The sequence below is a fragment of the Neofelis nebulosa genome, chromosome 3 (assembly GCF_028018385.1).
Source record: "Neofelis nebulosa isolate mNeoNeb1 chromosome 3, mNeoNeb1.pri, whole genome shotgun sequence".
NCBI classification, from domain to species: Eukaryota; Metazoa; Chordata; class Mammalia; order Carnivora; family Felidae; genus Neofelis; species Neofelis nebulosa.
In genome coordinates, this window is record NC_080784.1 from 151,899,475 (window position 1) to 151,926,548 (window position 27,074).

At 35.3% G+C, this 27,074-nt stretch overlaps 1 protein-coding gene across 4 annotated transcripts in view; it reads left to right on the forward strand.

Moving 5' to 3' along the window:
- CENPC (centromere protein C) overlaps positions 1–27,074 on the forward strand; it is an 82,465-nt gene that overhangs the window by 19,472 nt on the left and 35,919 nt on the right. For all 4 annotated transcript variants that reach the window (XR_009259535.1, XM_058722403.1, XM_058722402.1 and 1 more), the window contains exons 6-10: positions 887–1,172; positions 2,100–2,315; positions 5,140–5,753; positions 11,191–11,382; positions 17,337–17,628. Coding sequence is in view for 3 of the 4 variants with exons in the window: in XM_058722403.1 (XP_058578386.1) it covers positions 887–1,172; positions 2,100–2,315; positions 5,140–5,753; positions 11,191–11,382; positions 17,337–17,628 (1,600 nt within the window). In the remaining variant the exon portion in view is untranslated. The remainder of the gene's footprint in view (positions 1–886; positions 1,173–2,099; positions 2,316–5,139; positions 5,754–11,190; positions 11,383–17,336; positions 17,629–27,074) is intronic.

The window sequence follows — 27,074 nt, forward strand, 5'->3', positions numbered from 1 at the left end:
TTGATTGTATTTAAAATTTTTAATATTTGCTTGTTAAGGATATAAATCAATATGAATACTCCCCAGCAGTTCTACTTTTTTTGACATTTGGAGGCATATGGCTAAGAGAATAGTGTGTATAAATATATAAAGGTATGTGTATATATGTATGTATATGTATACAAATATTATGTATAAAGAATATATTTTATGTATATCTTTATGTATGTACATATAATTTTTTATGTATCTCTATACATATCTGTTACGTCTCTATATGTGTATGTATATGTACAAATGTGATCATTTAGCTGCCCTAGTTTACTGACTTATTTTTTTAAAGTTTATTTATTTATTTTGAGAGAGAGAGAGAGCATGAGCAAGTGGGGGAGGGGCAGAGAGAGAGTGAGAGAGAGAGAATCCCAAGCAGGCTCCACGATGTCTGCCCAGAGGCTCATGCAGGGCTGTATCCCACAAACAGTGAGATCATGACCTGAGCCAAAATCAAGAGTCAGACGTTTAACCAACTGAGCCACCCAGGCATCCCCACTAAATTTACTGACCTAAAGATCAAATGTCATAATTCTCTAAGATTACTTTATTATTTTAGCTGTATATAGATTTATTCAAATCTTGAGTAAATTGACTTTCCATAGAATTGTGAATTTCTGTTGAGAATTTTTGTCATTTCAGAACTTCAGAGCATGGATCGAATACATCTTCACATTCATTAATTTCATAAATTAGAACTTTTAAAGCACTTGCATATTTTAATCATAGATCTTTGATTATAAACTTAATAAACTGCAAGTCTTTTGGAAACCCATTTCTAACTTGCTGAATTTTAAAAAGCACATTTGGCTCTAATATTATTATTTTTTGATATCTTTATATAATTTTCTTCTAGTTCAGGACCATGAAGTTCATCAGCAAATTTTGGCAACTGATGTTGGTTCTAAAAATACACCTGACTCAAGAAAAATGTCAAGTGAAAAACTAAAAGGTCATCACGGTGGAGTTGATGAAGAATTTTACTTATCTGTTGGTTCACCTTTCGTTCTTTTGGATGCAAAAACATGTGTATCTCAAAGTGCTGTCTCATCTATTGCCCAAAACAGAAAGACTTACACTTCTGAAAAGTCAGAAAATACATTGTCTTCAAGTACAGAGATTTCTCTTAAAACCAGAAAAAGGTGAATTTTTATTTACTTAAGTAATAGTCATCCTGTTTAAAAAATTTTTACCTTTTATATTAAAGAGTAAGTAATTTGGTCTTTTATGTATTTTATAGCAAGTATTGAGGAATATTAACATATTAGGAGAAGAGCATATATTTCAGTTTATATTTAATAATAGGAAAGCTTACAGTATATTTCAGAGAAGTTTGTGGGTAAACTTTTCTGTGGAAAAAAATTATTTTCTTCTAATGATAAATTTTCTATAACTCCTAAGAGTATTTTCTCTATGTTATTTGTAATTACAAGGATAGGTGTGTCTCAGGTCATTTCTAGGGTAACAAAGGATAAGTATTTTGAGGATAAGTTGTGGTAAACCCATGTCTATTTCTTGGGGTTTACATTTTGGCCTTTAAGAAGAAAAGTATATCATTCAAAGTCCTTTGCTGTTGGGACCTTTGCAGTGAGTGTGATTAATATCTGTCTGGTGTCTTGTGTTATTCTTGGAGCCAAGAAGTTAAGTACATTCTAAGATTTTGCTATTCAAAATGTGGTCTACGGCTCAGTATCTAGAGCAATGCATTATCTGGAAACTTGTTAAAAATGCAGAATTTCAAACCCTCTCTAGTCCTGATGAATAAGAATCTACATTTTAAACTCTTCAGATGATTCAAAATTTTACTGTTTGAGAACTAGTGCTCTAAGCTATAGATTTTCTTGGCCTGTTCTCTTACTTTTTCCCATGGACTAATAAGGCATTTAATTTTCCTGGGCACTTACCTTGTATATTTTAAGACGTTATAAATCAGCACTTACAGATTTTAAATAAACGTCTAGTAGAAAATTTTGTAAGCGGTCTGTATTCTTAACTGAAAGGTAATTCAGGAAAACTCCTAATTGAACAAATTTTGACAGTCTTCACCTTGCCGTCCTTTTACCTTTTAGGTTAAATTTTGAAGATAAAAATGTTTCGAAGAAAGTAGAAATACCAAATGAATTATCAGAAACAGAGGATAAAGTATCAGAAGAACCACAAGAGAGGAAATCGTCAAGAACATCTCAGAAAAGAGTACAAGATTCAGAATATGAAGTTCAACCACAAACTAAAAAGAGTTTTTCAGCACTGTTTTTAGAAACTGTAAAAAGAAAAAGTGAATCCAGGTGAGTTATTAAGAAACTGTCCTTTGAGATGTTTGGTTTTATATTCTGTGAACAGTGTCATGGATTCTTAGTGCTATTTAACTAGAAGTTAATCTTAATTGGCACAAATTTTAATTGAAATTGTGCCCAACCTATAAGGAATATGTAGTTTCTTACCAGCAAATGACCTCCAAAACCATCATTTAATAAATACTAAGTTAACTGTGAAAGAAAATAAGTTTATTCAGCTTTCATTTCTTTTGCCCATTAGCTCGCTCTTTTTTCTTTTCTTTTCTTTTCTTTTCTTTTCTTTTCTTTTCTTTTCTTTTCTTTTCTTTTCTCTTTTCTTTTCTTTTCTTTTCTCTTTTCTTTGAGTTTATTTATTTATTAATTTATTTTGAGAGAGAGGGTGGGAATCCTCAACAGGCTCCACTCTGTCAGTGCAGAGCCCAGTGTGGGGCTCCATCCCATGAACTGTGAGATCATGATCTGAGTCTGGATCAACAGTCGGATGTTTAACCAACTGAGCAACCCAGGTGCCCCATATTAGCACTTTCTAGTTTGTATGATATCACAGAATGAAGACAGTATTTAGAAATAGAATTATGTCATGGTGTATTTCACTATTACAGGTTTTAAGTCTTTTTTCCTTTTCTTCTGCTTGTGTTAATAAATGTATAGTCCTAAAATAAATTTTAATCTGTTCTTGCCTATTTAAAAACCTTCAGAGGTTTTTAACTGATTCTTAACTGTGATTCAGTGATTCTTAACTGTGGCTGCACAGTAGAGTTAACTAGAATTAATGGCAGCTAGGGTTGAGAACTACTGGCTTATATAAACTTCAGATTTACTAGCTGGTGTTTACGGCCTTTACTCTCCCTAGTTAACTCTTTTTGCCAGCTTGGTCATGCACATTTGCATTTGTCCCTGTATTGGCCTACCATTTTCCATTGTCATGTGCCAGTCTCCTTTTCCTCTCCTGGTGACATCTGCTTCTTACTTCATGGATGGCTGTCTTCTTACTGTAACCTTATATGGCAGAAGGTGACAAGGGGGCTCTCTGAGGCTTGCTTCTTTTATGAGGGTATTACTTCCATTCATAAGTGTTCTGTTGTCATAAAGGCCCCACCCCCAAATACCATCCCAGTGGGGATTAGGTTTCAGTTTATGAATTTTGGAAGTATACAAATAATTCAGTCTGAGCAGGTATCAATATTGTGCCTAAGCATATCTTCAGTTTGAATGATGTTGATATTATGGAAGTCCCTTGAAGTGGAATAGAGGAGCAGATATAGAGAATTCTTACTGGCTGGTTTGGGAAATCTTAATTTTTAAGTTCTTAGCATTACTTCTATATATTATGAAAAATGAATAGATATTATGAGTTATATACAATAAAACAAATCAAATCTATAACAGATTGGCTATTTCTTTTTAACGTTTATTTATTTTTGAGACAGAGAGAAAGCATGAACGGGGGAGGGTCAGAGAGAAAGGGAGACCACAGAATCTGAAACAGGCTCCAGGCTTTGAGCTGTCAGCACAGAGCCCGATGCGGGGCTCGAATTCACGGACTGCGAGATCATGACCTGAACCGAAGTCGGATGCTTAACCAACTGAGCCACCCAGACTGGCCTACCCAATTGAGCCACCCAATAGGCCCCCAGATTGCCTATTTCTTTAAATGTTGAAAACTAACATTTCTATTTCTGTTTCATTCATTGTGGTCTTCTATTTATATTGACTTTGTTTTTCATTAGATTTCTAAAATTTTCTAGTTACATAAACTTGCTAAAGCTCTACCTATTAGAAGATAGTATGTTTCTTAGTATATATATTTAGAAGATTTACGTTATTAGATTTATCACAGATTTGAGATTAGAGAAATAGAGAAGGCATTTTCATTTCATAATCTTTTTGTATATGTTATTAATGAAAAGACAAAAAACATAGTAATCTAATTCTTCCATTCTAGCTTTGCTTCTTTTATGTGTAAGAATGGTTAAGCATCCTTACTCAAGTGAAAAAGGCAGAAACAGGAGTGCATGTGCTAGCTTTGGAGTTTGGATGTTTACCCTAAGTCTTTATTTATGCATGTCTCACTTCAGTACCTGGTTTGCTTGAGGCTGTTGCTTTAAAAAGGAAGGAAATGCAAAAGAGTACCATCAGATTACTATTCCTTTGAATAATTCCTTCATTTTCCAGAAAGCTTTCTCAACTAATTGGAAAAGATGCTGTTTAATCCCAATTGTTTACCTTTCTAGATACATTACATTTATTTCTGTACCATGATTACCATGTTAAATTTGAAAATGTGTGAATTATTCAAACTTGGAGTGAATTTTTACATGATATAATTTAATGTAAAATTTACTAGTGTTTTCTTAGAGTATTAGATTTGAAGGAAATAATCTTGTTTTGGATATGAAGAAATCTGGGCCCTAAGAGATCTGTATACATCTATACAAACATATAATTAGTATAACATTATATATAATAACAGCATGCATTTGGGACTGTCAGTGTATCTGAGCTATATTTAACACATTTCTGGGTTTCAACTTTTTGATATATATATATAATGAAACATTAAATTAGTTGATGTCTAGGCTCTCTTGAAGCTCTAAATTTTCTTTGATCTCATTAGTATTATAAATGAGTATAATGGTATTATAGAAATGTAAAAGGAGAGGGATTTTCAAGGGTAAGGGAAAATTGAGATGTGAACTGTTCTTTAAAAGATACATAGATTTTATTCCTACACAGATTATTTTACTTTCCTCCAGAAAGCAAAGGTAAAAACTTTCTTTTTTGAGTCATTATTTATTGTAACATTCTGTTTTAGTCCTGTTGTTAGGCATATAGCAACTGCTCCACCTCATTCATCTCCTTCAAATGATCTAAAGTTGTTAGAGGATGAATTTATAATTGATGAATCAGAAAGAAGTTTTGCCAGTACATCTTGGATTACTATACCCAGAAGGGCGGGGCCTCTGAAACAATGCACAGTAACCCCTGCAGAGAACACTGCACTCCTTCAAAGTAAAAAGTCAAAAGAAAAACATCACAGTGTATCAACTGCAGATTTGACAAGTGACAAACGTTCTGGCAAAGCTCACCCAGTAGGGAGATCTCAGCCCTCTGAACAAAAAGGAGTGAATAAGGGTTGTGCTTTGTCAAATGAAATGGAAAATCATTGTAGATCTACAAACTATGAACTATATTATGAGAATGCAGAGAAATCATCTGGAAACAGAAGGACTATAAGACAAAAACAGAGAAGAAAATTTAAGGCCAATGTACTTGAAGAACAGGTTGATACAGAACAATCTAAAGATAAAAATACAAATATGTCACATATCACCCAAGATAAGTTACAAAGAAATTCAGACAGAAATATGGAAGAGTGTGAAGATACGATAAATGTTGCCGTTTCCAAAAAACAGGTGCTGCCCGTAGGTAAGTGTTTTATATTAAGTATAACTATGAACATTATTTTACTGCTTTATGTTTTTATACTATTTCTATTTAGCTTTGGAAAGTAGGCAAAGTAAACCTAAATCTGTAGGCTCTTTTCTAGAATGTCTATTTTACATATAATTCAATTCTGAGTCACTTGAGTTTTGTGTAGCTTCTAAGATGGTGCACATGTAAAGGAAGAAGTGAAGGGGAAAGGCCCGTAAATCAGGTGGTTACCAGAATATGAATAAGACAGCATCATGTATTCTTAGAGGTTTATTAAAATATAAACTGGGAAAAAAAACCCAGGGTAGTATGGGAGTATTTCTTATAGGATAAAACATTATACTCTTTTATATCATTTTAGTATTCATCTATACTCATTTATCTAATATTCACTCAATTGCCAGACACTGCATTGGACACTGAAATTACAAAGATTATTAAGACACAATTATTGCCATTAAAAAAAATCAATCCAGTAGTATCTGTAGACCAACAGGTATGCCTGTACATTCACAGGACAATAATGGAATCACACAGAACAGTTATCTAACTAATAGCTCAATAGGTCTTTTTATCTTGGATCACTATATTATTTATCATCCAAACTGGGACACTTGAGAATGAGAGGAATGTCAGGACAGGAAGCATAAACTGGGATTCTCTCAATCTGAAGTGTGGTTACTCTCCTTACATGGCTACCCATTTTATAGTGATTGAGGTATAATGATGGCACTGTCTTCTAGATCTATTTATTTTCTTTGTACCACTTTTTAAGTAATAGAAAAGATCGTCATTCTTATAGAATTTCTTTAGTTAATGGAATGGAAAGCACTTAACAAATGTATTAGACACTTTAGGTGTACATAACATAATTTAATCCTTCTTGACAATCCCATAAATTAGAAAATACTCATGGTTAAAATATGCTGGCTCAGGATCTGTCCCATCGTAGAGCCCATATTTTTTCAACACTATTAAGAAGTTTTGAAGTAAGTAAAAATGCTTTTGATGCTCAATTGGAAAAACTATTAACCAGAAAATTCTATTCAACAGAATTTTTTATGTACTTAGAGATTCTAGATGACTATACTGTATTGCTGATACAGAAGGGAGAAAGTATATTAATTTTTTTTTTTTAATGTTTACTTAGAGAGAGCGTGAGCAGGGGAGGGGCAGGGAGAGAGGGAGACACAGAATCTGAAGTAGGCTCCAGGCTCTGAGCTGTCAGCATAGAGCCTGATGTGGGGCTTGAACTCACAAATTATGAGATCATGACCTGAGCTGAAGTTGGAAGCTCAACTAACTCCCAGGCACCCCTGGGAGAAAGTATATTAAAGCACAGTATTTAAGCTAGTTGTTGTGAAAAGAAATTCCACTTTAATAATTACCTAATTATTTTAGCTTTCCTTTTGTGTAATCTGTATCATAGACTTTATATTACCTGAAATAATAGTTTTGTCCATGTGTACCTTTGTGTACTTGAAAAATTCTGCTTAAAATAAAGGGGAAAAAAAGCTACCTTCTCTATTTTGTGGACCTCTTTTGTAAATGCCTGACATGTCCCAGGTGATTTTTGTTGGAATTATTTTTCCTTCCTGCCTTCTTTCCTTCCCTTCCTTCCTTCCTTCCTTCCTTCCTTCCTTCCTTCCTTCCTTCCTTCCTTCCTTCTTCCTCCCTCCCCCCCCACCCGCTTCGTCCCTTCCTTTTTTTTTTTTTTTTGTTCTTCCTTTACTTTCTCATTAGCAGCTGGCTATTTGAAGAAAATATAAAGAATCTCTGACTAAACCGAGATTATATTATAGGAATTTTTTTTTTCTTATTAGTCCCTTAAGTAGAATATGAATTCATAAAATTTGAAGGTACAAAATTTTTATTTATCCATAAGTTCTTAGGAAGAAACATTGTATCAAGAAAGTACACTTGAAGGAGACTCTAATTATGAGTGTTAAACATTTATTGAATGCAAAATTCTTCACGCTAATTTTCAGTTATATTAAATTCTTCCTTATCTAGATTGGTTAGTGAATATAATGTCTGATTAATTACCAGTTAATTTTCTATCACTGTCATAACAAATTACCCCATACTTAGTGACTTAAAACAACATACATTTATTATAGTTCTTTGGGTTGGAAATCTGAAATTGATCTCACTGGACTAAAATCAATGTGTTGACAAGGTGTCTTTTGTTTCTGATAATTCTAGGAGAGAATCTGTATCCTTATCTTTTCCAGCCTCTTGAAGTTGCTTCTATTCCTTGAATCATAGCTCCCTTCTTTCATCCTCAAAGCCAGCAATACCAGCCTTCTCGCATTTCCAATTTTTTTTGTGTCTTCCATTGTCCCATCTTTCTGACCACTACTTCTAAGAACACATGTAAATAGATTGGGCCAGCCTAGATAATTCAGGATAATCTCCCTGTTTTAAGGTTTATAACCTTAATCATTTCCTCAAAGTCTCTTGCCATGTAAGGTAATATTTTCACAGATTATTGTGGGTTGGGTGAGTACATCTTTGGGAGGCCATTCTGCCAACCATATCAGTTTTCAAAGACTAATAATATGAAGATAATTTAAGTCCAAAGATATTTTTACTCTGAAGATTTTTTTTTTTTTTTTTTTTTTTTTAATTCAAAAGGCACTTGACGGGCGCCTGGGTGGCTAAGTTGGTTAAGCGTCAGACTTCGGCTCAGGTCATGATCTCGTGGCTCGTGAGTTCAAGCTCCTCATCAGGCTCTCTGCTGACGGCTCAGAGTCTGGAGCCTGCTTTGGATTCTGTCTCCATCTCTCTCTGCCCCTTCCCTGCTCCTCGAACTCTGTCTCTCTCTCTCTCTCTCAAAAAGAAATAAGCATTAAAAAAAAACAACAACAAAAAGGCACTTGACAGATTTGTAATGCCTAAACTGATGATTTATTTTGAGGCAGTGGACTTTTCCAGTTTTGATGTCTCTCAGGCTTCTTAAACTGAATGTGTTGGAAACTAAATTCTTCCAAACTTCTCCTTCTTTTGTTTTCCTGTCTTCATAAATGGGACCATAATAAATCTAATAGGAAGGAAACTCGAATCATCTTTAACTTGTCTTTTCTTTACTTAGCAACCCGTATAAAATTAATTAAGTCTTCTGACTTCTCCCTAAGTAGCTTTCATATCTGTTACTTCTCTCCATGCCTCTTGCTATTCTTTTTAGCCAAGTTAGAGTCATTTATTTCTTAGATTATTGTAGCAGTTTATGCACAAACCCTCTGGCTTCTTAATACTCTCCAGATTCATCTCCTGGGTTGCTTTATAATGAATTTCTTTCAGTTCTGTGAACAAACTTCTGTCTCAACTGTGGGCCCTTTAGAAAAATTTTCCTAATTTTTCCAAGCTTTCCAAGTTTTGTGTTCAGTTAAAATACCACTTATTACTTGCCACCCTGGTATGTTCCTGTGTATGCTCCATTAGCGTCCTTTGTATTTTATCACACATGTAATTAGTTGCTGGATTTCCATCTTTCCTTCTGGCATTTAGACTGAAAGCTCCATGAGAACAGGAACTGTATCTGTCCTATTCCTAAAATATCCCTCAGATCTTAGCCTTAGCAGTTATCTCTATGGGTCATTGGCGTACATTTTTAATCAATGACAGAAATATTACTCTATTTTGGATGAATAATTTTGCTGTTTATTAAAACGTGTCCCACCTTCAGAATGATACTTCTTTATGTGTAAATATGCAAAATTTTCTACAGTAGTGGAAATTTATCGCTTGTGAGTCACCTCTTTTTCTGGCCATTGCCCTACTTAGGACATATATTTCCTCAGTTCTAAGTCAACTATCTTCACTTTACTGTCTGTTCACATATCAATTATATCTTCTTTATGTATTCTTGTTTATTAGTTTTCTAAATTGTTTGTCATTCAGTTTCTAATCTTCCCTGAACTGAAATTAGTTTCTGAAATAATCGGTTTGTTTTTGACTTTGTATGATATTCTTTTTCTGTATCACTGAATAAGTCTTCGGTGATAGCATTTTCCTCCTCAGATTCTTTTCCCTTTTTCCATTGTTCACACTGATTTTTTTTTAAGTCGATTCATGAACATGGGCAGTTATCTCTGAAATCATGAGCACCTCTCATTTATTAGAACAGTTCCTGAGAATACTTTTGATAAATATAAGGGAAAGTGAAAAAGGGAAACATAGAAGAAAAGGAGTTAGAGAATGAAAAATGAGGGTGGACACATAGTAGGCCTGAAAGTGATGCTCACTGCTGAGGATTCTTGCCATTTTACAGATAATTCCTTAAACCACTTATTAGTGGTAACTATGTTTGTTTTTGTTTTTGTTTTGTTTTGAAAGCTTAGGAATGCAAATCTGGGAGGGGGGGAGGGTGGAAATCTTAAGCAGGTTCCTCCCCCAGCCTGGAACTTGACCTGGGCTGAAATCAAGAGTACTGACTGAGTCACCCAGTGCCCCTAGTGGCAACCATGTTGAAAGTTCTCTATTTTTGCTTTAGTGTTTTGTAAAACTGACCCTTTTATTATTTTCTATATCCACTCCCCAAAATACCTCCTTTATTGTCGAGTTTTTTCTGTCTGTGGTGACCCTTCCAGTATCTCCCATTCTCATTACTTGGCAAGTATTGGTTGATTCTAATATTAAACACAGTATTGGTAAGGTATATTCTTTCCTTTTCATCAACTTTTTTGTGCCTGGTTCACATTATTAAGGCTACTATTTTTCTTTTACTCCTTTTATAAGCATAAATCATTCTCTTTATCTCAAATTCAGAACACTTCCAAATCCTGTAACTTATTCTCAAACTGGAATTGGAGAGTGATATCATTGTAAGGAATCTTGACATAATTTGGCTCGTTTTCTCTTCTCTCCACTCAATCCAGTTTAACTGGGAGAATGACTAAAACACGTAGAATAGTGCTTTTCAAACTTACATATGCATTTGAATTCCCTGAGGATTTTGTTAGCGTACTGATTCATAAGCTGATTTAATAGGTGCGAGGTGGGACCCAAGGTTCTGTATTTCTAAAGTCTCTCCCAGGTGATGCTGATACAACTGATCTATGAACCATACTTGGTGTATCAAAAACTTAGATTGTATCTAGAGTAGTTAATGCTGGGTAGCACTTTTGCCAGTTTCATTGCCTACTGTAACATTGGCTTCATCCTGAATTCACATTTCAAGTATATGTTAGTCATCAAGCAGTGTGAAAAGTTTCATTTAACTGACAGATCTTATTGAGAACATTTGACTTAAAAAAAAAAAAAAGGAGGTGAAAAGAAGCTCACTGGATAAATTTAAGATATTCCTATAATTGAGGTTTTTTGTTTTTTGTTTTTTTTGTTTTGTTTTGTTTTTTTACCTATTGTGATTTTCTGAAAACTCTTTGGTTCAATAGATTGTAAATTGTTTTAATGGTTTCCTTTAATTTAGGAAGCAAGAAAAATAGCACCAGTGTTCCTTATGCAGAGAATCAGAAAAAAGCTAAAAAATATAAAAAGAAGCAATTTTCCAGTGGGTCCAAGAAGAACAAACTTGTACCTGATGAGGTGACTTCAACTATTACAAGAAGTCGTAGAATTTCGAGGCGTCCATCTAATTGGTGGGTGGTAAAGTCAGAGCAGAGTAAGTATTTTATTTAAATTATGTTCATTGAGAGCTCCACAAAGTCATTCTATGAGAGACTTTGTTTTATACAACCATTTTCCACAGAAAAATCTTATGAGAACAAAGTTAAATTGGATCGTTAATAGAAATATTAAATCAGTTAAGTATGCAAATCTTCATTTGGACTCTATTCTATACTGTATTCTAGATATAGGGATATATCTAGAAAACAAACCCCTGTCTCATGGGACTTACATTCTAGTGGAGGAAGACCAGCAATATAGATGTATAATTCATGCAGTGATAGGTAATAAAGAAAAAGTAAGCAGATAAAGGATAGAAATGGGAAGTAGTTGACAGAAGTAGGGGTGGATGAAAAGATAGAACAGAAGCAGTAAGAGTCCATTTTGATCTTTCAGAGCACATATCACAAATATGAAGAGGGGAGCCATACAAATAACTTGGTGTGGAACATTTCAGACCAAGGGAACAGTATTTGTAAAGGTTCTGATGGAGCTTACTTGACATCTTTGAAGAATTCAAGAAGGCCAGTATGGCTAAAAAAGAGTAAGCCAGGAGAGGTGAAGTCAGAGAGGCAGGCTGTGATAGAGAGTTTAGAAAAAGTGTATTGGGAAACTCCTGGAATAGTTTAAGCAATAAATTAAAATTTAAGTGACTTGATTGAGTCATCCTTTTTTTTTTTTTTTTTTTTTAATTTTTAAGTTCATTTATTTTTTTGAGAGAGTGAGAGAACGAGCAGGGGAGGGGCAGAGAGAGAGAGAGGGAGAGAGAGATTCCGAAACAGGCTCTGCACTGACCATGCACCTTGCTGCTCAGACTCACGAACTGTGAGATCATGACCTGAGCTGAAATCAAGAGTCAGATGCTTAACTGACTGAGCCACCCAGGTCCCCTGATTGAGTCATCTTGTAAAATAATTACCCTTACTTCTGTAGAGAGGAAGCTAGGGCTCGGCAAAAATGGAAACATGAACACTAGTTAAGATATTGTTGGACAGAAGAGATGAAAAGTGGTTGGATTCATTATTAATGGAGTAGAGTAAGAGAGAACCAGGAGTCTAGCATGACTCAGTTTTGTTGTTTTTTTTTTTTTCCTGAACAAATAGAATAATGGAACTCTACTGTTTAGTGAGATGAGGAAAAGTATGAGAGAAGCAGATTTGCGAAGGATATCAAGATTTGAGGTTGTGATAGATACATCGTAGAGATAGCCTGGTTAATGAATTTAAAGTTAGGGGGAAGGATCTGGGAGGACATAAATAATTGGGGACTTATCAATATATAGGTGAATTTAAAACTTTAGGACTGCTTGAAATCTAATGATAGACTGAACCTGGCAAAGAAAAATAAGCCAAGGATTAAGTTGGGAGACACCAGTGTTAGGAGTTGGGAAGGAGTGGGAAGATCCATCAAAAGAAACTAAACATGCGCAGTTAGTAAGATTAAAGGAAAATGAAGAGAACTTAGGGTTATGGAAGCAAAGTGATGAAAGCATTTTAATTAAGGATTGAGTGATGAACTTTCTAAAATACTGCTAATGGTCTGAAGTAGTTGAGGTTTAAGAATTGACAGTATAATTTTGGGCCACATGGAGGCTGTTGGTCACTTTGATAAAAATGGTTTCTGTGGAATGATTGGATCAAAAGCCTGATTGGAGTGGTTTCAAGAGAGAGTTGGAAGGGAAGAAGGAGAGACAGTAAGATAAAGGAGCATAGCAGATATGGGGTTAAGAGAAGGTTTTTTGTTTTTTTGTTTTTTTAATTATAAGATATTACACATGTTTATCTGCTTATTTAAAATAACCCCATAGAATGTAGAAAAGGAGAACCCTCTTCACTGTTGATGGGAATGCAAACCAGTGCGGCCACTGTGGAAAATAGCATGGAGGTTTCTCAAAAAGTTAAAAATAGATATAATATAGCAATTGCACTACTAGGTATTCACCCAAAGAATATAGAAATACTAACTCAAAGGGTACATGCACCCCAGTGTTTATAGCAACATTATCTACAATAGCCAAATTATGGAAACGGCCCAAGTGTCCATCAACTGATGAATGGTTAAAGAAGATTCACACACACACACACACACACACACACACACACACACACACACACAAGCAATATTACTGAGCCATAAAAAAATGAAATCCTGCCATTTGCAACGACATGGATGGAGCTAGAGAGTATTACGCTAAGCAAAATAAGTCAGTCAGAGAAAGATAAATACTGTATGATTTCACTTATATGTGAAATTTAAGAAACAAAACAAATGAACAAAGGGAAAGAGGGGGGTGCAAACCAAGAAACAGACTCTTAATTATAGAAAACAAACTGATGGTTACCAGAAGGGAGGTGAGTGGGGGAATGGGTGAAATAGATGATGGGAATTAAGGAGTGCACCTGTCCTGATGAACAAACAGTATGGAAGTGTTGTATACCTGAAATGTTAACTAACTGGAATATAAATAAAAACTTTAAAGTGACTCCTGAATACAAAAAATAAAAAAATTAAAAAAAATAAAATGACCTCATAGAAAGGTAGAGAATAAATCTAGATCACAGTCCTTGAGTAGGCAAGGACAGGACTGTGATCTAGTATACAGATGGAAGTAGTTTGGTAGAATTGAGGGTGGAAAGATAAAGATTTACTTTTCTGTTGTTTTTCCTCCATGAAAATAGTAAGCAAGAACATCAGGTGAAAGTGAAGTGAGAGAAGTGATAGTAGACGTTTGAAGTTTCCTTAACATCAGAAGGATACAAAGGAAAATCAGAAAAAAAGTACATGGGCAAAGTCTGAACGAGCCCTCTCCCAATGAATTCTTACCAGAGGCACATAGTTCCTCCAGCAATGAATATTTGCGACAGATGTATAAAATGTTGTCTACTAGGAAAGCTCATTAGGGATTAATGCTCAAGATTTTTACCGGAGGTAGTCACCTAGGCACTCTGCCTAGCAAGTACTAAAATTCGACTCCCTGAAGGAAAGCAAGTATTTGACATAAACTGTATTTTTTGCACAAGCAGTTTAGGCACACTAAACTACATTTGTCAGTTAGGAAATGATGGGAACCCTCCCAAAATTGAAGTTCCCACATGCTAGGCTAGGCAAGAGCTAACTTTGCAAGCAGGTCTTTCTAAGGATAACATTCTTAGGTCTGCAGTGCTATCTCTTTTCTGTACAGGGTGAAACATTTATTGTTTTGGAAACATTTTTGATTTTTTGTAAGGGAGGTGATCATGAAAAGATGGTAGATGATAAGGTAACATTTAATGGATACTGTTGACTCTGGTATTGAGATCAACAAGTGAGAGACTAGACAAATGTGGCACTCCATCTGGGGCCTTGTTGCTATGAATTTTTGAGTCATTGGGATCCTTGATTATAGCAGAAAGAAATATTCTGTTGTAGCCTTCCTTGGATTTTGGATTTAGATCTCAGTTTAAATGATTATTTCTCTACTTTGGCTAAGTTATTTTGTTCAGTTTCTTACTCTGTAACATGATTACAAACACATCTACCCCATTATAAGGATTTAATGACATGTAGTTAGTATATAAAATGTTATCTCCTCCTGATACTACTTTGAGGAACTCACCTTTCTGCCCCAAGTGCCTGAAACTGTACTATGGCAGATGAGTGTGTAAATACATGAGAAAATGAAAATCTTACAAAGTTTGTATAAGTGTTTTAGAACTCTGAAACTTATCAAAAAAGACTTGTGTAGCAGCTTTGAAACAGGTGTTGAATTTCTGATTGAGTAGGGAGCCACAAAAAAGAGGAATACTTAGGGGCGTCTGGGTGGCTCAGTCAGTTAAGCGGCCGACTTCGGCTCAGGTCATGATCTCACAGTGCGTGGGTTCGAGCCCCGCGTCGGGCTCTGTGCTGACAGCTCGGAGACTGGAGCCTGCTTCAAATTCTGTGCCTCCCTCTCTCTCTGACCCTCCCTCATTCATGCTCTGTTTCTCTCTGTCTCAAAAATAAACATTTAAAAAAAAAAAAAAAAGGAATACTTGTAGATCTCATAGTTCAAACAGTCCTTCATCTGGTAGGAAAAGAAAGTCTGAAGCTCAATAAAGCAATATGACTTGCACCTAAGGTCATAGACCTGTGTGCTAGAACTGGAAAAAAATAGAACCCAGGTTTCCTGACTCTTGATCCATTGCTTATTTCCCTATCAAGCAACCAAGCTGCCGATAGTGGATGTGTGGCCGTACTGCTTTTTCGTGTATGTTGAGACAAATTTATTGAGTGCCCACTGTGAGGCAGGAATGGTGTAAGGTAGAACCAGTACTAGAGTGAGTCAAGTGAGTAATATACAATGGGAAATTCGAGGAGGTGTTTGGTCTCTAGATTGTGTGTGTTCACATTCAGTACTTGCATGACTCTGAGAGTGAGAACCTTCTTCAATTTTTTAATTTTATGATGAGAAAAAAAAACTTTATGATAACTTTTAAGATCTACTTGTTGGTATTTATTTTGCAGTGTATATATATATATAAAACTATCACATTGCGCACCCTGAACTTATACAATGTTAATGTCAATTATATCTCTCAGTAGGATTGGGGAAAAAAATTGCTTCACCACTGTCCTGACCCTGATGTTAGGCATTGGAAATGTAGAGATAGGTAAAAGAGCAAACTTGGTCTCAAGGAATTGCCAGTCTGCTGGAAGAGAAAGATAAGTAAATAAATAGATGGATGATAAATGTTATCAGAGGGTTGAGAGAGAGAGCTACCTAATTTAAGCATGGGAATTTGGGACAGCTTCCTGAAGAATGAATTAGGAATTAGTTAAGTAACTGGGTGGGGTCAGGAGGATGGATGGAATGTTTCAAGCAGAGTAGCATGTGCAGAGATCTGGAGCTGAGAGTGTGACCTTTTAAAGATTATTTTAGCAGAGTTATATGGAAGGCTTGTTAAAATACAGAGTATTGGGCCCTACTCTGAGTTTCTGATTTAGTGGGTCTGAAGTGAGGCCTGAGAATTTGCATTTCAAACAGACTCTTAAGTGATGCTGATCCTGCTGGTCTGGGACCAACCCTTTAAGAACCAGTGCTTTGGAGAAATGCAAATAGTTCAGTATTGCTGGCTGCTTTTTTTTTTTTTTTTTTTTTTTTTTGTCAGTTTGTTTATTTGGAGGATAGAATTTTGATTAATGAAATAAGTACTCTACATGTAGAAATAAATTATTGAAAATATTTGGACGTAATCCTTAAGTTACAGATTATCACTAAAAGACTTTAGCAAGGTTGTAATGACCCAGCTTGTGTTTTCCTAAGATGATTCTTGAAACAGTGTGAAGAATGGATTGAAGAACGGCAAGGCTAGAGAAAGGGAAACTAATTAAGAGGCTCCTTTAATAATCCAGATAAGATGCCAGTCCCTGCTAATGACAGGCAGGAGAGCTTGAGAGAAGTGGATTTGAGTGGTGTTAAGAATGTAGAAATGACAGGATAAGGGGACTGATTGCAGATAGAGACAGGAGTCTTGGCTGACTGAGATTTCTGATGTAGGTATTTGAGCAAATAGTTGTGCTTTTTGTTAAGAAAGGAACTAAAACCAGAGGGGCAGATTTAAAGGAGAGTGATTATGATACCAGCATCTACGTAGTAATTACAGTTAAGAGTACAAGGGCCCCTCAAAGTAGGTATATAAGAGTGAGAAGCTGAAGCTGGAACCGTGGGAAATACCAGGATCTTAAGGATGGCCACAAGAGTAGTGGGCAGAGACAGGGTGGTTTTGGAAGCTTGTGATAAATTTGGTACCTATGTCTAAAAATTGAAAAGCTGCATAGTTTATGAATTTAATTTGAAAATAAATATAGCCTACGAGATTGGTGTATGTGTGTATGTGTTTACATGAAAATATATATAATGTTGGTATTTCAGTGAACCAGATAATTTGGATAAACATTATGCTAACTTTAGGTTATCATTGAATCCTTCAGGTCTTGTTTATAGCAATTCTTCAAGAAGAAATGAATTGTCAGTGTGTCACAACAGTAGACAAACACCTGTTGAAAAACCAAACCAGTCATCTAAGAATATTGGGGACAAAACTATTCCATTTAAAGGGCAGAAGAGAACTACTTCAGGCAGCTCAAGAACACAGGAGTTTTTAACTGCTAAAGATTCTAGAAGAATTATTGACCATGATAACATTTCTGGTTCTTCCCAGAATGAGTCATTGAAAAGTGATGAGGAAGACCTGGTTAAGAAGAAAAATCATGATCATTCTGGGTATGTCTATTATGTATACAATATAGTTATTTTTGCTGTTTAGCATTTAATAGTTTGTGTCATTTAATCATTTGTGGAGAAACAGTATTAGCGTAAAGGGCTCTGCAGTCTGACAGACATGGTTGTAAATTCATGCTCAGCCATTAGCTGGTGATGCCCTAGGGCAACATAGTACTCTTGAATTTTTTTCCTCATTTTAAAATGGGGAATAATATATATAGTACATAGGATGTGACTAATATATATAATAAGAGTAAGTATTACTGTCATTGAAGAGTTGCTTCTTTTTTGGAGCACCCAGGTGGCTCAGTCGGTTGAGCGACTGACTCTTCATTTCGGCTTGGGTCATGATCCCAGGGTTGTGGGATGGAGCTCCGAACCAGGCTCAGCACTGGGTGTGGAACCTGCTTAAGATTCTTTTTTTCTCCGTCAGCTCCTCCTCCATAAACTCCCGTAAATAAAAAAAAAAAAATTTTTAATTAAAAAAGTTGATTCCTTTTTAAAAAAAATACAGTGGTAAAAACATAAATTTTACCATTTTGGTCATTTTTTTAAATTTTTTTATCTTTTAATTCTTATCTTTTAATCTTATTATTAACGTATAGTTTGATTTGCTTCCTTCTGAGTGAAGTTAATGTGATTTCAATAATTAGGAATATATCTTAATACTTCTCCCCCTAAGGTGATAATAGTTAAGGTACTTTTGAGTGCTTATTATGTGTCAACTATTTGCTAGGAGCTTTTCAATGAATTTTCATCAGTCCCTGACAACCTAGTGAGTTAGGTATTGTTCTTGCATATTTTTACTTCTTAACATAGCATTTATTCTTTCATTTACTCAACAAATAATGCATATTACATGTGAGAAACTGCAGGGTGCTAGGGGTGTACAGAAATAAATCATTAGAGTGCCTTAAAAATAGCAGTGTATGTAACCAGTAAGGAAATCAAATTAGTAATCAAAAATCTCCCAAAAAACAAGAGTCCAGGGCCAGATGGCTGTACAGGGGAATTCTACCATACATTTAAGGAAGAGTTAACACCTATTCTCTTGAAGCTGTTCATAATGGGGTATATCTCTGGATTTCATTGCATTTTCTTAATTATTAGTGAAATTAAATAGTTAAATGTCTTTTCATTTGTTTCTTGCTCATTTTTATTTTTTCTTAGAAAAAAAATTTAATTTATTTATTTTGAGAGAGATAGTACAAGTGAGGGGTGAGGGGCAGCGAGAGAGAGAAAGAGAGAGAATCCCAAGCAGGCTTCATGGCTGCCGACGCAGAGCCCTGCATGGAGCTCGAACTCACGAAACTGTGAGATCATGACCTGAGCCGAAACCAAGAGTTGGATGCTTAACCATCTGAGCCACCCAGGCCCCCCTTGCTCATGTTTAAATAGATTGTCTCTTTGTAAATTGCTTGGCCAATTTTATATTTTTTTAGAATTGATTTTTAGGAACTCTTTATTTTGGCTTTTAATCCTTAATGGGTCACATGTATTCGTGTCTTTCATACAGAAGACATAATTTTAATGTATGATTAACCCTAGAGCATCATGGGAGTTAGGGGCACTGACCCCTGCACAGCCAGAAATTTGCTTGTAACTTTTGACTTCTCCAAAGCTTAACTACTAATAACTTATTGTTGACTGGAAACGTTACTAGTAGCATAAACAGTTGATTAACACATATTTTGTTTTTTACATATATTGCATGCTATATTCTTAACAATAGAATAAATTAGAGAAAAGAAATTGTTATTAAGAAAGAGAAAAAAACATTTACAGGATTGTATTTATTGAAAAAAAATTGCTTATATGTGGACTTGTGCACTTTAAACCTGTGTTATTCAAGGGGTCAGCTGTAGTAGAATTTATTAGCCTTTCAGTGTTGTGAACATTTGCTTTTTTTGTAGACTCCAAGGTTATAAGGATCTGTTTTTCTATATTTTTTTCCTAAAAACTAACTTGTTTTTTTATATTTACTTCTTTAACCCATCTGTAATTTATTTTTGTGTTTGATGTGGAATAGGAAATTTAAATTCTTTTTTTCTCCGTGTAGGTGTTGAATGGTACATTTCCCCCACTGATTTGTAATGGCCTCTCTTTTATCAGATTTGCATATTTATATCATCTTGTTTCTTGTATCATTTATTTGCATAAGATTCCTGAGAGGTGGGTAGGACACTCGTTAGCTCCATTTTTACATATGAGGAAGGTCTACATAGATTAAATAGCGTGTCATTAGAGAACTAGGTCTTCTGACTAGTAGTCCAATTGTTTTTATTTGAATGTATTAATAATAAAAATAAATCAAAGTTTTACTAAACAAAGCAGTTGAGCCTTACCTATAGGTTGAGAGAAATAGGTTAAGATAAAAAATTTGTTTACATTGAGTTTTTAAATTTCAGCTAGTATTCTTATAACAAACCTTATCTTTTATGTACAATGAGAATGTATGGTACTCCCCACACCATACAGTTCACTCATGAAATGCGTACAATTCAATGTTTTTTTAGTATATTAACAGATAGGTGCAAACCATCAACACAGTCAATTTTAGAGTATTTTCAGCACTTCACAAACCAGTACTCATTAGTTATCATTTCCCTACTCCCCTCTGCCACTACCCTAAGAAACCACTAATCTACTTTTTATCTGTATAGATTTCTCTACAGTTTGGATTTTCATCTGAATGAAATCATATAGTATGAGTTTTTTGTACTGGCTTCTTTTGGAAATTTTCAAGTTTCATTCATGTTGTAGTGTATATCAGTACTTCCTTACTTTTTATGACCAAAAAATGTTTTGTTTTATGGTTATACCATGTTTTGTTTATCTTTTCATTCACTGATGGACATTTGGGTTGTTTCCACCTTTTGGCTCTTATGAATAATGCTGGTATAAACATTTGTGTACAGGTTTCTATGTGAACATGTGTTTTCATTTCTCTTGGATATATACCCAGGAGTGGAGTTGCTCTGACATATGGTAACTATATTAAAATTGTTTGAGGAACTGTAAGATTGTTTTCCAAAGCATCTGTACCATTTTACATTCCTGCCAGCAGTGTATGAGGGTTCCAGTCTCTCTGCATCCTTGTCAACATTTGTTATTATCTGACTTTGATGCTAGCCATCCAAGTTGGTATGAAAGTAGTATCTCTTTGTGATTTTCATTTGCACTTCCCAGATGACCAATGATGTTGAGCATCTCTTCTTTTGTTTATTGGCCATTTGCATATCTTTAGAGAAAAATCTATTCAGCCTAATTTTTTGGGTTTTTTTATTGTGTTGTAAGAGGTCTTTATATTTTGGATACAAGTCCCTTGTCAGATATGTGGTTTGCAGATATTTTCTCCATTCTGTGGGTTTTCTTCTTGCTTCTTAATGGTGTCCTTTGAAGCACTAAAGTTTTTAACTTTCATAGAGTCCAATCTGTCTATTTTATCCTTTTGTTCCTTATACTTGGTGTCATATCTAAGAATCCAAGTTCATGAAGCTTTGTCATTATCTTTTCTTCTAAGAGTTTTTCTTACATTTAGGTTTTTGATCCATTTTGAGTTAACTTTTGTGTATTCTGTGAAGGATTCAACTTTATTCTTTTGCATGTGACTATCCAGTTTTCCATAATTGTTTGTCAAAACGACTACTTATTCCCCCATTGAATGGTCTTGGCATCATTTTTGAAAATCAGTTGACCATAAATATATGAGTTTCTTTCTTAATTCTCAGTTTTTTTCTCTTAATCTATATATTAATTCTTGATCCAGTACTACACTGTCTTGATTGTTACCATTGCTATGAAAAGATTTGAGATCAAGAGGTATAAGTCCTCATTATTCTTCTTTTCAGATTGTTTTGGCTATTCTTGGTTCCTTGCAATTCCATATAAATTTTAGAATCAGCATGTCAATTTCTACAAAGATATCACTTGAGAATCTGATAGAGAATGCATTGAATCTGTATATCAGTTTGGGAGATATTGCCATTTTAACACCAAATCTATCGATCCATGAACATGGGATGCTTTTCCATTCATTGAGGTCTTTAACTTATTTCAACAGTGTTTTCAGAGCATAAGTTTTACACTTTTGTTAAATTCATTTCTAAGCATTTTATTATTTTAATGCTATTGTGAATGGAATTGCTTTTTTTTTTTGATAGATAAATCAACTTTTATTTAACTACAGACATTATTCAAATTCTCTATACTTGTTTCCTTCAAAATAATTAAGAATATAATTTATCATAAATGGGAAAATGACACAAAACAAACTTCCCCAAGACTTTGCAATAATAGCACCAACAATACAAATTACTATATTTCTTTGGGCAACATTATTTTTTTTCCTTCTCTCTCCTTTTTTTTTTTTTAATTTAATTTTTTTTTAATTTTTTTAGTTTACATCCAGATTAGCATATAGTGCAACAGTGATTTCAGGAGTAGATTCCTTAATGCCCCTTACCCATTTAGCCCATCCCCCTCCCCACAACCCCTCCACTAATCCTCTGTTTGTTCTTCATATTTAAGACTCTCTTATGTTTTATCCCCTTCCCTGTTTTTATATTATTTTTGTTTCCCTTCCCTTATGTTCATCTGTTTTGTCTCTTAAAGCCCTCATATGAGTGAAGTCATATGAAGTCTTTCTCTAATTTCGCTTAGCATGATACCCTCTAGTTCCATCCACGTAGTTGCAAATGGCAAGATTTCATTCTTTTTATTGCCAAGTAATACTCTATTGTATATATATACCACATCTTTTTTATCTAGTCACCCATCGATGGACATTTAGGCTCTTTTCATACTTTGACTATTGTTGATAATGCTGCTATAAACATGGGGGTGCATGTGTCCCTTCAAAACAAGGGATACCTGTATCCCTTGGATAAATACTTAATAGTGCAATTGCTGGGTCATAGGGTAGATCTATTTTTAATTTTTTGAGGAGCGTCCACACTGTTTTCCAGAGTGGCTGCACCAGCTTGCATTGCCACCAACAATGCAAAAGAGATCCTCTTTCTCCGCATCCTCGCCAACATCTGTTGTTGCCTGAGTTGTTAATGTTAGCCACTCTGACAGGTGAGGGGTGGTATTGCATTGTGGTTTTGATTTGTATTTCCCTGACGATGAGTGATGTTGAGAGTTTTTTCATGTGTCGGTTGGCCATCTGGATGTCTTCTTTGGAGAAGTGTCTATTCATGTCTTTTGCCCATTTCTTCACTGGATTCTTTGTTTTTTTGGGTATTGAGTTTGAGAAGTTCTTTGTAGATTTTGGATACTAACCCTTTATCTGATATGTCATTGGCAAATATCTTCTCCCATTCTGTCGGTTGCCTTTTAGTTTTGCTGATTGTTTCCTTCGCTATGCAGAAGCTTTTTATCTTGATGAGGTCCCAGTAGTTCATTTTTGCTTTTGTTTCCCTTGCCTCTGGAGACATGTTGAGTAAGAAGTTGCTGCAGCCAAGATCAAAGAGGTTTCTGCCTGCTTTCTCCTCAAGGATTTTGATGGATTCTTGTCTTACATTGAGGTCTTTCATCCACTTTGAGTTTATTTTTGTGTATGGTGTAAGAAAGTGGTCCAGGTTCATCCTTCTGCATGTCGCTGTCCAATTTTCTCAGCACCACTTGATGAAGAGACTGTCTTTATTCCATTGGATATTCTTTCCTGCTTTGTCAAAGATTAATTGGCCAAAGGTTTGTGGGTCCATTTCTGGGTTCTGTATTCTGTTCCATTGATCTGAGTGTCTGTTCTTATGCCAGTACCATACTGTCTTGATGATTACAGCTTTGTAGTATAGCTTGAAGTCTGGGATTGTGATGCCTCCTGCTTTGGTTTTCTTTTTCAAGATTGCTTTGGCTAGTCAGGGTCTTCTCTGGTTCCATACAAATTTTAGGATTGTTTATTCTAGCTCTGTGAAGAATGCTGGTGTCATTTTGACAGGGATTGCATTGAATGTGTAGATTGCTTTGGGTAGTATCGACATTTTAACAATATTTGTTCTTCCTATCCAGGAGCATGGAATCTTTTTCCATTTCTTTGTGTCTTCTTCAGTTTCTTTCATCAGCTTTCTATAGTTTTCAGTGTATAGATTTTTCACCTCTTTGGTTAGATTTAGTCCTAGGTATTTTATGGTTTTTGGTGCAATTCTAAAAGGGATTGATTCCTCAATTTCTCTTTCTGTTGCTTCATTGTTGGTGTGTAGGAATGAAACCAAGCTCTGTGCATTGGTTTTATATACTGCACTTTGCTGAATTCATAGATCAGTTATAGCACGTTTTTGGTGGCATCTTTAGGGTTTTCCATATAGAGTATCATGTCATCTGCGAAGAGTGAAAGTGTGACCTCCTGGCCGATTTGGATGCCTTTTATTTCTTTGTGTTGTCTGATTGCAGAGGCTAAGACTTCCAATACTATGTTGAATAACAGTGGTGAGAGTGGACATCCCTGTCTTGTTCCTGACCTTAGAGAGAAAGCTCTCAGCTTTTCCCCATTGAGGATGATATTAGTGTTGGGTTGTTCATATATGGCTTTTATGATCTCGAGGTATGATCCTTCTATCCCTAGTTTCTTGAGGGTTTTTATCAAGAAAGAATGCTGTATTTTGTCAAATGCCTTCTCTGCATCTATTGAGAGGATCATGTGTTGTCCTTTCTTTTATTGATGTGATGAATCACGTTGTTTTGGGGATATAGAACAAGACCTGCATCCCAGGTATAAATCCCACTTGGTCGTGGTGAATAACCTTTTTAATGTATTTCTGGATCCTGTTGGCTAATATCTTGTTGAGAATTTTTGCATCCATGTACATCAGGGAAATTGGTCTATAGTTTTCCTTTTTAGTGGGGTCTCTGTCTGGTTTTGGACTCAAGGTAATGCTGGCTTCATAGAAAGAGTTTGGAAGTTTTCCTTCCGTTTCTGTGTTTTAGGTCGGCTTCAAGAGAATAGGTATTAACTCTCCTTAAATGTTTGGTAGAATTCCCCTGGAAAGCCATCTGTCCCTGGACTCTTGTTTTTGGGAAGGTTTTGATTACTAATTCGATTTCTTTACTGGTTATAGGTCTGTTCAAATTTTCTGTTACTTCTTGTTTCAGTTTTGGTAGTGTATATGTTTCTAGGAATTTGTCCATTTCTTCCAGATTGCCCATTTTATTGGCATATAATTGCTCATAATATACTCTTACTATTGTTTTTATTTCTGCTGTATTAGTTGTGAACTCTCCTCTTTCATTCTTGATTTTATTTATTTGGGTCCTTTCCTTTTTGATCAAACTGGCTAGTGGTTTATCAATTTTGTTAATTCTTTCAAAGAACCAGCTTCTGGTTTCATTGATCTATTCTGTTTTTTTGGTTTCGATAGCATTAATTTCTGCTCTAATCTTTATTATTTCCTGCCTTCTGCTGGTTTTGGGTTTTATTTGCTGTTCTTTTTCCAGCTCTTTAAGGTGTAAGGTTAGGTTGTGTATCTAAGATCTTTCTCTCTTCTGTAGGAAGGCCTGGATTGCTATATACTTCCCTCTTATGACCGCCTGTGCTGCGTCCCAGAGGTTTTGGGGTGTGGTGTTATCGTTTTCATTGGCTTCCATATACTTTTTAATTTCCTCTTTAACTTCTTGGTTGGTCCATTCATTCTTTAGTAGGATGTTCTTTAGTCTCCAAGTATTTGTTACCTTTCCAAATTTTTTCTTGTGGTTGATTTTGGGTTTCATAGCGTTGTGGTCTGAAAATATGCACGGTATGATCTCTATCTTTTTGTACTTGCTGAGGGCTGATTTGTGTCCCAGTATGTGGTCTATTCTGGAGAACATTCCATGTGCACTGGAAAAGAATGTATATTCTGCTGTTTTAGGATGAAATGTTCTGAATGTATCTGTTAAGTCCATCTGGTCCAGTGTGTCATTCAAAGCCATTGTTTCCTTGTTGATTTTTTGATTGGATGATCTGTCCATTGCTCTGAGTGGGGTGTTGAAGTCTCCTACTATTATGGTATTACTATCATTGAGTTTCTTTGTGATTAATTGGTTTGTATATTTGGATGCCTCTACATTTGGCTCATAAATTTTTATGATTATTAGGTCTTCTTGGTGGATGGACCCCTTAATTATGATAGAATGTCCTTCTGCACCTCTTGATACAGTCTTTATTTTAAAGTCTAGATTGTCTGATATAAGTATGGCTACTCCGGCTTTCTTTTGTTGACCATTAGCATGATGGTTCTCCATCTTTACTTTCAATCTGAAAGTGTCTTTAGGTCTAAAGTGAGTCTCTTATAAACAGCATATAGATGGATCTTGTTTTCTTATCTATTCTGTTACCCTGTGTCTTTGGATTGGAGCATTGAGTCCATTGACCTTTAGAGTGAGTACTGAAAGATACGAATTTATTGGCATTATGATGCTTGTAGAGTTGGAGTTTCTGGTGGTGTTATCTGGTCCTTTCTAATCTTTGTTGCTTTTTCCCTCAGAGAGTCCCCCTTAAAATTTCTTGCAGAGCTGGTTTAGTGGTCACAAACTCCTTTAATTTTTGTTGTCTGGGAAACTTTTTATCTCTCTTTGTGTTTTGAATGACAGCCTTGCTGGATAAAGAATTCTTGGCTGCATATTTTTCTGATTCAGCACGTTGAATATATCCTGCCACTCCTTTGTGGCCTGCCAAGTTTCTATGGATAGGTCTGCTGCAAAGTTAGGGACTTTTTTTTCCCTTGGTGCTTTCATGATTCTCTCCTTGCCTGAGTGTTTTGTGAATTTGACTATGATATGCCTTGTTGATGGTCAGTTTTTGTTGAATCTAATGGGAGTCCTCTGTGCTTCCTGGATTTTGACGTCTGTGTCTTTCCCCAGGTTAGGAAAGTTTTGCGCTATGATTTGCTCATATAACCCTTCTACCTCTATTTCTCTCTCTTCCTCTTCTGGGACCCCTATGATTCTGATGTTGTTCCTTTTTAATGAGGCACTGAATTCTCTGATTCTTAATCGTAGTCTTTTGCCTTAATCCCCCTCCTTTTTTCTGCTTCATTATTCTGAATGGAATTGCTTTTTAAATTTTATTTTTGGATGTTCATTGCAAGTGTATAGAGATACCTTTGTTTTTTGTTTTTTTTTAAATTTTATTTATTTATTTTGAGAGAGTGAGAGAGCGTGCACCAGCAGGGGAGGGGCAGAGAAAGAAAGAATCCCAAGTAGGCCCTGCGCTCTGAGCTAGAGCATAGAGCATGGGGCTTGATCTCTCGAACTGTGAGATTGTGACCTGAGCCAAAACCAAGAGTCAGGAGTACAACCTACTGAACTACCCAGGTGCCCCTACAATTGGTTTTTGTATTTGACTTGTATTCTGCAACCTTTATGAAGTTATTTATTAATTTTGATAGCTTTTTAGTGGATTTTGTGAGATATTGTGAGTACAGAAATCATGTCATTTGTTAATAGTTTGACCTGTTCCTTTCCTGTAT